Source organism: Stylophora pistillata, chromosome 10 (assembly GCF_964205215.1).
Source record: "Stylophora pistillata chromosome 10, jaStyPist1.2, whole genome shotgun sequence".
In the NCBI taxonomy this organism is placed as follows: Eukaryota; Metazoa; Cnidaria; class Anthozoa; order Scleractinia; family Pocilloporidae; genus Stylophora; species Stylophora pistillata.
This window is the reverse complement of record NC_142528.1, coordinates 21,595,533-21,609,181: the sequence shown is the minus strand read 5'-3', so window position 1 is coordinate 21,609,181 and position 13,649 is coordinate 21,595,533. Positions and strand designations below refer to the sequence as shown.

At 38.5% G+C, this 13,649-nt stretch overlaps 1 protein-coding gene and 1 pseudogene across 1 annotated transcript; one reads left to right on the top strand and one right to left on the bottom strand.

Annotated features, from left to right (window-relative positions):
* Positions 1 to 9,599: 9,599 nt before the first annotated feature.
* Positions 9,600 to 11,083, top strand: LOC148722226 (ATP-binding cassette subfamily C member 4 pseudogene; annotated as a pseudogene).
* An 838-nt stretch (positions 11,084 to 11,921) lies between these two features.
* Positions 11,922 to 12,773, bottom strand: LOC111346565 (uncharacterized). Its single transcript, XM_022953844.2, has 2 exons — positions 12,677 to 12,773; positions 11,922 to 12,375 (listed from the first exon to the last, which is right to left on the bottom strand). The coding sequence occupies exons 1-2, from the start codon at positions 12,689 to 12,691 to the stop codon at positions 12,019 to 12,021; spliced, it is 372 nt and encodes a 123-aa protein (XP_022809579.2). The 5' UTR covers positions 12,692 to 12,773; the 3' UTR covers positions 11,922 to 12,018.
* Positions 12,774 to 13,649: the final 876 nt, after the last annotated feature.

The following is a 13,649-nucleotide window of genomic DNA, read 5'->3' as shown; positions in this document are numbered from 1 at the left end:
TTTTGATAAATTCGTACGTCTCCGCTTGGAAACTGACTTAATACTACCAGCAAATAGAACCGCTCTATTTTAAGAGACACGAGAGTATGTACAGTGTAACAGTTTACTATTAGCTAGAAACCTCTTTGGTACTTTTTGACTGAAATATTTAAAAAATTTATTTAAAAAACACATTTTCAGCTACTTTCAAGGGAGAAATGTTGTCTGATACTGACAAGAGACAGCGAGAATGTGCACCATTACATCATCTAACACGTCACAAGTGCATGGAGTAGCACTTGGGCGAAACGTACATAAGTAATAGGAATCCTTGATTAAGATTCGTTCAGTAAGGTAAATGCAGAAACATATTTATATACGGAAATAGTACTTCAGTGATATCCAGTGAAACAGTCTAACACAGTATCAATTAGATGAGATATCATCTTCTGGGATATCATGAGCTGAATACAAAAAACTAAAAAGGAAAACAAATCGTTTTGACGGATAGCTAAACCCTAACTCAAGTTTCAAAAAGTTGATGTTGTGTTTTTTAGACTTCATTGAGAGGAGTTTTCGAAGGTATGGCAAATAAAAAAAAAAAAAAACTCGCTGGAAGACTTTGACGGCTTTGCCAAAGAAAGAACTTCCTAAGAGTGATAAATGTCAGAGATAAATACGATACCCAGGTGAAAAGTTGTGATACCTGACAACTGTTCTCTCCTTTTAGCATCCGTGACAGGACCTCTTTCGAAATCGTGTTTCCCATCTTCAGTCATTTAAATGCTGGTCTAAAATTATTTTATAATATACCCAAAGCCCTCTAAAGAGAAAAAAATATGTTTGATTTAGATGAAACTGAGTACATCCGTACCGCTTCCCGTGCACAAATTTTTGTTGGCGAGCATGCATTGCGCAAGGCCCGAGATTTTCAAAGTTTCTGAGTATTTAAAAATATAAGAAAAGACAATTGATAGTCACCTATCAATTTGCCTTGTGCAGTATATGCAAAAACAGATATTTACCTCAGTGTCAGTTTAATTACTTTTCTGGTGATTGTATTTTTACGTTATCAGTATTTTTCCTGTTTCTCTATCCTGCCACTTTATTATTTTTATTTTTCGCAGTGAAAGATGTACTTCACTATAGCAAATAATTTTTCCTGTTTCTCTATGCTGGTCAAAAAATATTTTTCCTGTTTCTGTATCCTGCCACTTTATTATTGTTATTTTTCGCAGTGAAAGATGTACTTCACTATAGTACTGAATTGTGTGCACGTGGTTATATGTAAAAGATTCAATTTTGTTCTGCTATAGTTAACTTTTCCATGAAAAATGTTTCATTTGATATTATAGTTATAAAGAAAGTGTTAATTTTGTTGAAAGTTGTAAGCTGATATGTTGACATTTTGGTGACAGGTTAAAAACCTCTTCATCCTAATTACATATATTCTAATGAGCTAAAAATCTTGCCCCCATTTTACTGAAAGCAGATATATCCTGATATATCAGCTTTTGAAGCTGCATAAAGGTAAAGTATTCCTTTGTTTGAATATAAAAAGGACATGTTGAGGTCAACTCTACTGGTGTGAATTAAGACAAATCTTCCTCTACAGTTTACTTTTTTAGCTCTTGTCCTTTTATATCTTGTCCTTTTATAGCGCAAACATGGTTTACTTAATTATTATAGAGGCCATGGTCTAAGAATGTGCGCGTGCTTATTCGCATGTCTACGTGATTTTATGCGCAGTACAGCATACGTATGCGTAGTGCAGTTATAAGGATCGCCCCAGAGGTTATGATGGTTATGTACAAACGACAGAGGTCAGTAAGTTTTTTTCATTTTTAATATGGAAAGGTTCTTTAACATACATCTATATCAATACGAAACGCACACATGATGAAATGATAAATATTGCAACGGTCGATATAATTTAGTCCTTGTGTTCCTGACACATTGCAGGGTTCAAAAGTTTCGAGCTTGAAGTATTCTATGGTGCACATGAACAGGCTGTGTTAAACGCCACTCCTTCCATTGTGATCATACGGGACGGAACACATTTCCTTTGATTGTTGTTGTTTGCCATTGAACTAAAACATGCGGTTGTGGATGAGGTAATCTTCTTACAAATGGGAACAGTAACTTTCTTGTTGCTCGGCAAACTAAATGACACAAATCTGCCAGTGTAACAACTGGGCTCGTCACCAGGGGATCTCTTTTGTCTCCATGCGGCAGCACCCTGCGTGGACAGGACTCTGCCATCTTGAATTCCACGCACGAGTTTGTTAAAGCCAGCCGCCCGGCCATTTGCACGGTGAAGAAAAATTGCGAGAATAACGGCTAGAATCTAGAAAATATAGATCCTTTGTCAACTTGTTATCAACAGTATATATTACAATTGTTTTGATGATAAAAATGCACTTGAATAAAGATCTAAAATAGAAACTCTTTTATATTCCAACAGTATTTCTAAATTATTTAACCAGAAAAGTACAGAAAGTGTGCCTTGTTGTCAGGTAACACCATTCTGAAAAATAACTAGTTGTGGAATGAAATTAAGGAATAAAATGAATTCTCATACACACGTTTAACAAAAACTAAGGTACATTGATTTACCTTGTAAACCTCCATAACTAAACTCTTTAGTATTTCTTGTCGGCTTGAGTGAAGATTCTTTACAATTTGTTTCTCTGTTTCTTTTCCTTCTTCGTAGTTGATTTTGATTCTAAGAGACGTTTCTCTGTACTTTTATAGAAATGAGTGTTCCTAATTTGGCGCTGAAGTAAATATCTAAAACTGAGTTGCTACCACTTATCTTCCTGAGTTTCATGTTGTTCCCGTTTCGATGATAAATTACAATTTCTCTGGTATATCTACTAACGGGACCTCAAAACGTCTTTGTAGAGGAATTCATAAGACTCCGTTTGAAAACTAATTTGATATGATTAACGCATGAATATGTTCTATTTTAAGAGATAGGAGAGTATTTATAGCGTAACATTTTGCCTCTAGAAACCTGTTTGGTTTATTGAATCGCTGAGCACGTAGAGAAAATGATTCTATTTATTCTTTAATTTCAAGTTCGTACAAAATTAGGTACTTTTTGACTGAAATATTAAATTTTTTTTTTAAACTCATTTTATCAGCTACTTTCAAGGGAAGAATGTCTGATACTAGCAAGAGACTGAGAGAATTTATAACATCACATCATCTTACACATCACAAGTGCATGAAGTAACACTTGGACGAAATGTATATAAGTAACATGAATCCTTGATTAACATTCCTTTAATGATAAATGCAGATCTAGAGTCATATTTACCAAAATAGTACTTCATTAATTTACGGTAAAAACAGTGTCACATAGATGAAATACCACTGATTTTCTGGCAAATCATGGGCTGAATGCAAAAAAAGGAAAACAAATCGTTTTGACAGAGAGCTAAACCCCATCTTTCAATAATTGTATGTTGGGTTTTTTAGACCTCATTGTGGGGGGTTTTGGAAGGTGTAGCAAGTAAAAAAGTCTCTGGAAGAGTTTGAAGGCTTTGCCAAAGAAAGAACTTCTCAAAAGTGGTAAATGTCAGAAATAAATACGATACCCAGATGAAAAGTTGTGATACGTGACAAATAATCTCTCTTTTAGCATCCATGACTGGACCTCTTTCGAAATCGTGTTTCGCACCCTCGGTTATTTAAATACTGCTCTTAAATAGTTTTATAATATAAGCGAAGCACTATTAAGAGAAAAAATGTTTGATTTTAGATGAAGGTCCATGTGTACCACTCCCTGTGCAATACTTTTTGCTGGCGCCCATGCATTGCAAAAGGCCCGAGAGTTTAAAATTTCTGATGCAGAATTATCTGTCGATCCGACCTGATCAGTTTCCTTCTCTGGAGAAAATAGCCCCGTTGGAAAAAGGCGGTTATTGCATGATCAGTTTGAAAGCTCGACATTTTGTAGATAGCTGTACTCAGTTTCATTGATTATTGCTAGGGGGGTGGTGAACCATTTGCCCAAAAAATTCTCGCAAGTTTCCCAAATTTTTATGAAACAGTCGTCATACGATACACTAACATAGGCGTACATATAAAACACGTTAAAAGAAATAGCTGCCTCTGCCATTTCGACGGCCGAATATATCAATGATACGATCCATGTCTCTCTCGACTACAGAGTTGGCATATTCCCTTTCAGTGTTAATAAGTGTGATGTTTCTAACACGTTGTTGCCCCATGTTGCTGCGGAGGTAAGTTTTCAATCTGCGCAACCCACTGAATGATCGTTCTGCAGAACATGATGTAGCAGGTATCACTGCAAGGATATGTACCATAGTAGAAAACTCTGGGAACATATCAAATAGATCATTCTCGTGCATTGCCTGCAGCATTTCTGAAACAGTCATGTAGCCTAATCCACGTACACGACGAAAACTCGCGTACATTTTCTGCTCGGCTTCCAGAATCTCCCCGTCGATTTTGTATTTAGCAACTCGGGAGAAGCTTTCTTTATCTGGTGTTTCACTCTGACAGATAATTCCCAAATCACAGAGTATTTCTTGGTCATTACCGCTAAACCTGAGCTCAAGTTCGGACAGTACCTTGTCGATGGACGCATAGTAAGTGTTTATACGATGGTGCGATTCCGGTGTCTGCGTTTGTCTTTGCGCGTGTTCACCTCCAAGGGCTTGAAGGCGGCGGGGCGGCGTTTGTCTGGGTGCCCTGGTTTCTCGTAATTCAAACTGAGAATTGGTCAGCCAGTTCTTCATTTTCAGACCCATTGGTGATGCTAACTGCCCTACGCTTTTGAAACTTTCTTCACTCCGACACTGGCGTAGGGTCTGAATAGTCAACTCGGCATTTCTACGAGCGGAGATGACGTCGACCGTCTTCCCCTGAAGATATCGGCACAGACTATTAGTGCTGCCCAGGATTACTTTCAGTACACATAGTCCAAAGACAAACTCCAAGTCGCAAATGGCGTTCAATAAGGCTCTGCTCTCAGAGTAGGTTTTTGGATCTTTGTCTGAAGACGGTATGAGCAGGATTTTACAATCCGTTCCATTTGCCTTTGCGGCTTCCCACCGGCATGACCATCGTATAGTAATTAATGAATTCAGCGTCAGTTTTAGATCCTTACCTTGTACTTCTGTGTCACTAAACAAGGCGTGTCGTTTGGGACTCGCTTCTAAAAAGTTGTACAGAGCCTGGATAGTTCCCAGAGCGTTTCGCAATGGTTCAAGCTGTGTCATAGTATCCTGAAGGGCGAGGTTGAGCACATGTCTGCAACAGTTGACGTAGATACCGAGCGGGGAGCACTCTTCCATTCTTGTTGAGAGTCCCTTGGGTACACCGTTCACATTAGCCGCCCCATCGAATGCTTTATCAACAATGTTCTTGAGATCAAGATTGAGTTCAGTGATAGCAGATTTCACCAGTTCATACAGTACTTCGCCTTCGGTTGATTTTGTGGAGTAGAGACCAATGAATGCTTCTTTCTTCGTTCCATTCAGCGCGAAACTAAGGCAAAGTGAAACTTATTCTGTTCTGCTAATGTCTGATGTTTCGTCCAAGATGATACCATATCATCCGCTGGTTCGTACATCGTTTGTGATACGCTCGCGAATGAGGTCGGGGATAATTTGTAGCAGTTCGTTTTGTATCACGGGAGATATCCACTGTGCATGCTTCTGAAGCTGGCTTTCAAGTTTATCCTTCAGTCAAGCTATGTCCTTGCACCGCAAGTGAATTAGCTCCAGCAAATTACCTCTATTTACATCACTGCTATTACTCAAACTATCACGTTGTTCATCGTGGCCCCGTTGGGCGATGTTCTGTTGGGCCGTAAACATGAGACATTCAGTGATAACTTTCAAGTAGTCCTGATTTTCCTTCACCTATTGTGTGATTCCTGGAGTTTGCCAAGTATTGAAGTATTTTTCTTTTTATATGCTCTGCTATCAATCCATTTCGCCCTGGCCGTTTGATGGTTCTCACTCCTGTGGTGTTTAGTGAGACGCTTTATCTTCTTCCAATTGTCAAACTTGAACGTGAAATCGTGGGCATTTAAGTTTCTGGCATGGGTAGCAGCACGCTGTATTTGTTTCACAGTTGTAGCTCAGCCATGGATAACGTTTCTACCAGGCTGGATTGAAATCTCTAGAAAAAGAGATTCACTGCCGTATTTTTTTGGGTCGTAGCACTTCAAGATAGGTTGTTGAGGGCTCTCGTCTATATCACCGAAATGTATATAGTGGAAAGTACCACTATATACATTTGTATCCAAGGAAGAGTTGTGCATACCATCTACGATATCTGACGTATCTGGGGCGCTATTATCCATGATAACTGACTTCTGGGACTTTTCCAGAACACTGTTATCTATGACAACTGAAATGAACATATCCCGATCAGCACTATGCACGATTTCAGAGTTAGCACCATTGTCTACAATTTCTGTTGTATCCGCAGCACAAGCACCATTGTCAGCACTATTATGTATGTTTTCCATAGCCATTATCTCTGACTTATCCGAATTACCTTTATCCATGATTTCTGACTCATCTGTTACACCGACATCCATAAATTCTGACGTATCCGGAGCACGCCGAACACCATTATTCACTTGAATCAACTCGATTTCTGACTTATCTGGAGCAGTATCTAATGAATCCACTATATCGGTACTGTTGTCATTCTGAAGATCTGAGCCAACGTCTTCGGCGTCGATTTTACTGTATTTAAGCATATTTATTGTTTCACCGCCGCCGGTGAAACCTAGTTGCGATTGATTTGGCGCACGAGAAACAGTAAATTTAACTCTCTTGCCTATATGCGTGGTTCTTGCATGAGTGTCTTGGTACTCAGCAACGATGCCTTTTTTTTACATTCGAAACAGGTAACGCGATCGCGATAGGCCCGCTTACGTTTTTGTGGGGCTGGATTCGACATGTCTAATATGGCATAAGGCGAGTTTTACACAAAAAATCTTATGTAAGGTGCGTATTTGTTTCGAGTGTCACGTAAATTTTTGAAAAACTACGGGTGTGAATTTCGCTGGCTTTACGCCATAAAGGACGTGGTAAACCAGTTAAATTCACACGAGACAGTGGTTGCCGAGCACGTGACTCAGATCTTCTGAGAGTCTCCAGTGGATAATCTACAATATGATTCTAGAAAGTTATGCCGAAATTGACTCTAATTAATTCACGATTGGAAATTCCCCACACTAACTAGTGTAGTGCAGCACAGTGCCTAACAACAACAAAATTACAAATATGTATATCAACGTATGATCCCCTTCAAAATAAACCAGAAAGTGATCACGTGCTAAGCAACCACTGTCTAGGGAAAATAAGCGCGCATTCATCCCCCGAAGGGGAAGATCAAAGACCGAACCCGGGAGACGGTGGAAATCGAACTTATTTTCAACGCCGACTTCATGTTGAAACAGAAACTATATCTTCGAAAAAGAATACACAGACACATGCAAGCTTTTTTAAAAAACTAGCTTTGTCCAAATTTCTCGTGCTGCCCAAAAAGTCAGAGTTGCCCTAAATTTGGGGGGCTGCAGCCCTTCCCGCCACCCCCCGACCCGTACGCCTATGAGTAACTGTCTTGTTGCTCGCCAAAGTAAATGACAAAACTCTGCCAGGATAACAACTGGGCTCGTTAGGCTTAGCCACAAGTTGCTCGGCAACTTTTCGGCAACTTTTGAGATTTTCGGCAACTTTTTAGAATTTCGGCAACTTTTAGAATTTTCGGCAACTTTGGGCTTTTTGAGGTTCTTTGAAACCACTTCCTTCACGTTTTGAGCCTCATTGGTCAGTTTTCGATAGAAATTTATTCAATTTATTCTAAAATACAATAATTAGGGCCCCCCACCCCCTATGGGTTGATTTTTGTGATGCCTTATCACGAGGTCAGCGGTATCACGTTGCACATTTTTCAAGATGGCGAACAATTACAGTGATTCCAATACATCCAACTCAGATGAATCTTGTCATTCTGATAGACTATTTGTTGATCAAGTGAAATGAAAAGAACCTCTGATATCATCACTGGACTTTGACAAATAAAGTTTTGATAAGAAGCATTGTGCAAATTTTTAATCTTTAACACCCGAAAAAGGTACGAAAAGCAGAAAAATTTTGGCAACTTTTCGGCAACTTTTTGGAAATTCAGCAACTTTTCGCCAACTTTTTGAAAAAAATAGCAACTTTTTGGAAACCTTTAGACACTTTTATCGGCAACTTTTTTGCGATTCATCGGAAACTTGTAGGCTAGGGCTCGTCACCAAGGGAGCTCTTTTGTCTCCATGCGGCAGCACCCTGCGTGGAAGGGACTCCGCTATCTTGAATTCTATGCACGATTTTGTTAAACTCAGTCGACTGACCATTTTCACGGTGAAAGAAAATTGCGAGGATAACGAAGAGAACCTAGAAAATACAGATCCTTTGTCAACTTGTTATCGACAGTATATATTCAATTGTTTTGATGATAATACTGCACTTAAATAAAGGTCTAAAATAGACACTTTTTTATATTCCAACAGTATTTCTAAATGATTCAATCAGAAAAGTACAGAAAGTGTGCCTTGCTGCCAGGTAAAACCATTGTGAAAAATATTTAGTGGGGAAATGAAATCTCATACACGCGTTTAACAAGAACTAAGGTTCAACGATTTACCTTGTAAACCTCCATAATTCAATTCCTTAGTATTTTTTGTTGGTTTCAGTGAAGATTCTTCACAACTTGTTTCTATGTTTCTTTTTCTTCTTCAAAGTTGATTTTGATTCTAAGAACGTTTCTCTCTACTTTTATAGAAATGAGTGTTCCTAATTTGGCGATGAAGTAAATATCTAAAATTGGGTTACTACCGCTTTTCTTCCTGAGTTTCATGTTGTTCCTGTTTCAATGATAAATTAGAATTTCTCTGATTTATCTACTAACGGGACCTCAAAACGTCTTTTTAAAGAAATTCATAAGACTCCGTTTGAAAATTAATTTGATACTATTAACGAATGAAAATGTTCTATTTTAAGAGATAAGAGGGTATTTACGGTGTAACATTTTGCCATTAGAAACCTGTTTGGTTTATAGAATCGATGAGCACGTAGAGAAATTCTACGCTGCATTACACGAAGAACAAAAATCATGTTGCATCCTCTGTTTATTCTATTTATTCATCAACTTTTAACAGTTCCTACAAATCAAGGTAATTTTTTGACTGAAAAGGAAAAAACATTTTTAAAAAGATTTTGTATTGGCTACTTTCGTGGGAAAAATGTTGTCTGGTTCCAAAATGATTTGAAGGAGCCTAACAAGAGACGGAGAGAACGTTTACCATTTCATCATCTTACTCATCTTATAAGAAGTGCATCAATTAACATTTGGACGAAACATAAATGACTAACATGAGTCCTTGATTAAGATTCATTCAGTCAGGTAAATGCAGAATCATATTCACGCGTCTTCTATGATTCAAAAGTGAAATTTGGTTTGTTAATTTAAAGAGGACTAAAACAAAGAGCTGATATATAATAGTAATAAAAAAGGTTTCTTTCTTTCCCATTAACTGACTGCCTTAACAAGACTAAGTGACCAACACCTTTTAAAAAAGTTTCCCTTGAAGGTTAAGGCTAATGGTAGAAGACTGGTGTTAAATTTATAAAAATAAGTTTTGATTTTGTTTTCAGCTTATGCTGGTCTCGCTCTTGTTTACGTTATCCAAACTCTGGGCATGACTCAGTACACTGTTAGAAAAACCTCTGAAGTGGAAAACTACATGACGTCAATTGAGCGAGTTATAACCTACACCAAACTCGACCGGGAGCCTGGATACGAGGAAGAGCGACAACCCCCAAAAGATTGGCCTCGGCGAGGAAGAATTATATTTAGAGGGGGTCCTCAAGTGCTGAAGAAAGTAAATATTAGCATCAAAGGAGGAGAAAAGATCGGAGTTGTCGGCCGCACGGGAGCTGGGAAGTCATCTTTTGTGGCAGCTCTTATGCGCATGCCAGATGCTAATGGAGAGATAATCATCGACGATGTTCCAGTTAAAGAGATAAACCTCCAACAAGCGAGACGAGGTATCTCGGTTCTTGGCCAAAGTCCAGTTCTTTTTAGTGGATCATTGAGAAAAAATCTTGACATTTTAGACAAGTTTGAAGCCGTTGAATTATGGCAGGCTTTAGAAGATGTGCAACTGAAAGATTTAGTCCAGAGATTTGAGGCCAAGCTCGACCACGAACTGCTGGAACATGGCGCTAATGTCAGTGTCGGAGAGCGGCAGTTAATTTGCTTAGCTCGTGTGCTGCTACAGCGAAGTAAAAGAGTCGTCTTGGACGAGCCAACTGCGCATGTTGACCCAGACACAGAGCAGACGATATGGAATGTAGTGCGGGACAAACTGAAGGAGTCCACTGTCATCACTATAGCTCACCGTTTGAACACGATTAGAGAGACTGCCAGAGGATTTTGGTCTTAAAAGATGGAAAAGTTGAAGGATTTGACAAATATGATTCGATGATAAATAATAACTGAGATGCGCTCTAAAGTGAAATACCTTGATTGTGCAGTCAACTATGATCCTGCAGAGGTGAAATGATTATAACGCTTTTAATCTTTTGCAGAACTCTAATTCTGCACATCGTGGAAAAGAATGATATTTGCTGCTCGTTGTTCGGTTTTGGCTTCTAGACACTCCTAAGCATCATGTGGCTGTTACGCAAGCGCCGAGGGTTGATAGTTTATGTTATGATTCTTCAATAAACTTTGTTTTCCATGAAGTCATTGTCAGGGCCGCTGGAATGAGTCAAAGCCTGGCAGCGGGGGGCAGAGGCCTTTGTTTGAGTTAATGGTTGTGTACTGTTAATTTTTTTAGTTTTATTTCCTTTTGAATTTTTGACATCGTTCATGGAGGCTGTCGTTAACAATGTTTAGAGAAACTTATCACCAATTCGTAACTATGCATTAATTCAGTCTTCGCCGAAAGATTCAATGCCAGATATAATCAAATTGATAAAGCTTTGGAACGTGGGGTTATGGTCCGTAAATATTTCAGGCAAATAAAGACCCAGATTCTGTAAAAATCGAAAGCAAACGACCAGAGCAAAGTATTATCATGTCACATCGAAGATTTGAGACCAAAAGGAAAAACCTTATTAAGTAACGTCGAGAGCAATAAATCGAACATTCATCCTTAAAACATAAAGCAACTGTTAGCAATCGAAATTTGTCTTTTTTTAGCAATTAAAACTATAGGTAATTAATGCCTCGTCAATTGTGTTACTTTCCTGATGAGGTAAATCGTAAATCGTGAATCGTTTTCAGAACAATTACTTGCAGCAATTAATGCTGAATTGCGAGTTGTTAAGGTTAAGATCGGACGTCTGCATTTTATCAGGCGCCTCTTGCAGCCGCTTCAGTCCATGTATCGATTTCACCTTTCCACCCATCCCACCCCAGGGAAGGACATCCACCACACCGTAATCTCGTGCGTGGGAAACGTCTCCTACCCCTAACCCTGCATGAGACGGGACCTACGGCTTTACGTCTTATCCGATCGCGAGAAGACGAAGCATTGCGAGTGAAGTGTCTTGCTCAAGGACATAACGCCATGTCCCGGTCAGGACTCGAACCCGAGTCGTCTGACCCAGAGTCCAGTGCACTGACCACTTGACTAAATACGCCTCTTAAGGAAGAATCGTATTCACCAACGAGAAATTTCCACTTGATTATTTCTGACGCAGTCGATGTTGACTAAAGCATAATGTGTCATTCCTGCTTAGTGTCAGCTGCACAACTCGAAGAGTTTTATCAAGGAAGTAAAGGTTACGCGCAAACCAGCGTGCAAATAGATCGGTGAGGGTTTTTTTTTTTAATACAGCTAAGTTCGTAAAATATTTACATGTATATAAATATCCGACAGATATGGACATACTACGAATATAAATGACTCAACGGTCGATATAAATAAAGTCCTTGCTTGTGTTCCTGACACTTTCTTAAGGGCAAAAGTATTCAGTATTAATTATTCTATGGTGCACATGAACAGGCTGTACTAAACGCCATTCCTTCCACTGAAATTATATGGGACGGCACACATTTCCTCTGGTGGTTGTTGTTTGCCATCGAGCTGAAACATGCAGTTGCGGAAGACGTAACCTGCTTACAAATGGGAACAGCAACTGTCTTGTTGCTTGGCAAAGTGAGTGACGCATGTGCACCAGTGTAACAGCTTGGCTCGTCACCAGGGGACCTCTTTTGTCTCCATGCGGCAGCACCCTGCGTGTACTGGACTCCGCCATCTTGAATTCTACGCGTGATTTTGTCAAAAGCAGTTGCTCGGCAATAACCACGGTGAAGAAGAATTGCAAGGATAACGACGAGAACCTAGAATAAATAGATCCTTTGTAAATTTATTATCAACAATATATATTGTAATAGTATTGAATGAATACCCTTAAACTACAGCTCAATAGAAATCTTAAGCATAACTTGAGATTGTAAACTATAATATCTTGTTTCAAAAGTATTTCTAAATTATTTAACCAGAAAAGGTCATCAAGTCTGCCATGTTGCCACTCACATGAAACCATTTAAAAAATATTAAATTGAAGAATAGAATTGAAGAAATGAAGGAATTATTCTAAGCACGGAGTCGTTTAATAAAAACTAAGTTACTTTGTCTCACCTTGTAAGCGTCCATAGCTCAATTCCTTAGAATTTCTTGTTGGCCTCTGTAAAGATTCTTCACAGCTTGTTTCTATGTTTTCTTTTATTCTTGAAGTTGATTTTGATGCCGAGAAGAGATTTCTTCCTCCTTATAGACTATCGAGTGTTCCTAATTTGGCGCTGAAGTAAATCTCTAAAATTGGGAAACTACCGCATTTCTTCCTGAGTTTCTTTATCCGTTTAGCAATTCCGTTGTATGCTGCATCCTGACTCACGTCGCAGAAGTGCAGTTTCGATGATGAATTAGGTTTTCTTAATTTTGAAATGTTTGTTTGAGAAATCGAGTAAACTTTATCAAAAGAGTAGTGAACTGAGTAGTGATCGGCAGATAAAACTGTTCTATTTTAAGATTAAGGGGAGTATTTTCAGTCAAATCCTACGTAAAATAAATGGAAGCAGCTTTACAGTTAGAAGGTTGTTTAGCGTACATATGTTCTTTAGTATTTATTAAACTCTTGAGTTGTCTCTGCGCAGAGAGATTCTCCGTCACACCACATGACAAATAAAAATCACTTTTAGACGCTGCCTATGCTATTTCAAGATGACAAAAAAGTGAGCCATTCATGACTGAAAAATTATAAAAACATTTTCTTACCTATTACATTATATCATTACATTACTCATTACATAAGATATTACTATGCACATTGCATTTTATTAAATTTTACTTGATCATGAGTAATTTCTCTTGTTATTTTAGTAGTTACCATCAAGAGAATTAGGTGGTCTGGTACCAATGTGATTTGGTGGAATGTTACATGAGGTAGCTAATGGACTACCATCAATTAGCCATCAGATGTTAACAAGGGTATGATGTAACGCTAGCAAGAAACTGGAAGTAATGTTATTTTTATGTGTAAATCTGAAGGGGAAGTAATTACAGTTGCACGAAAACGGATATATGTGACATAAATCTTTGATAAAAACAACCA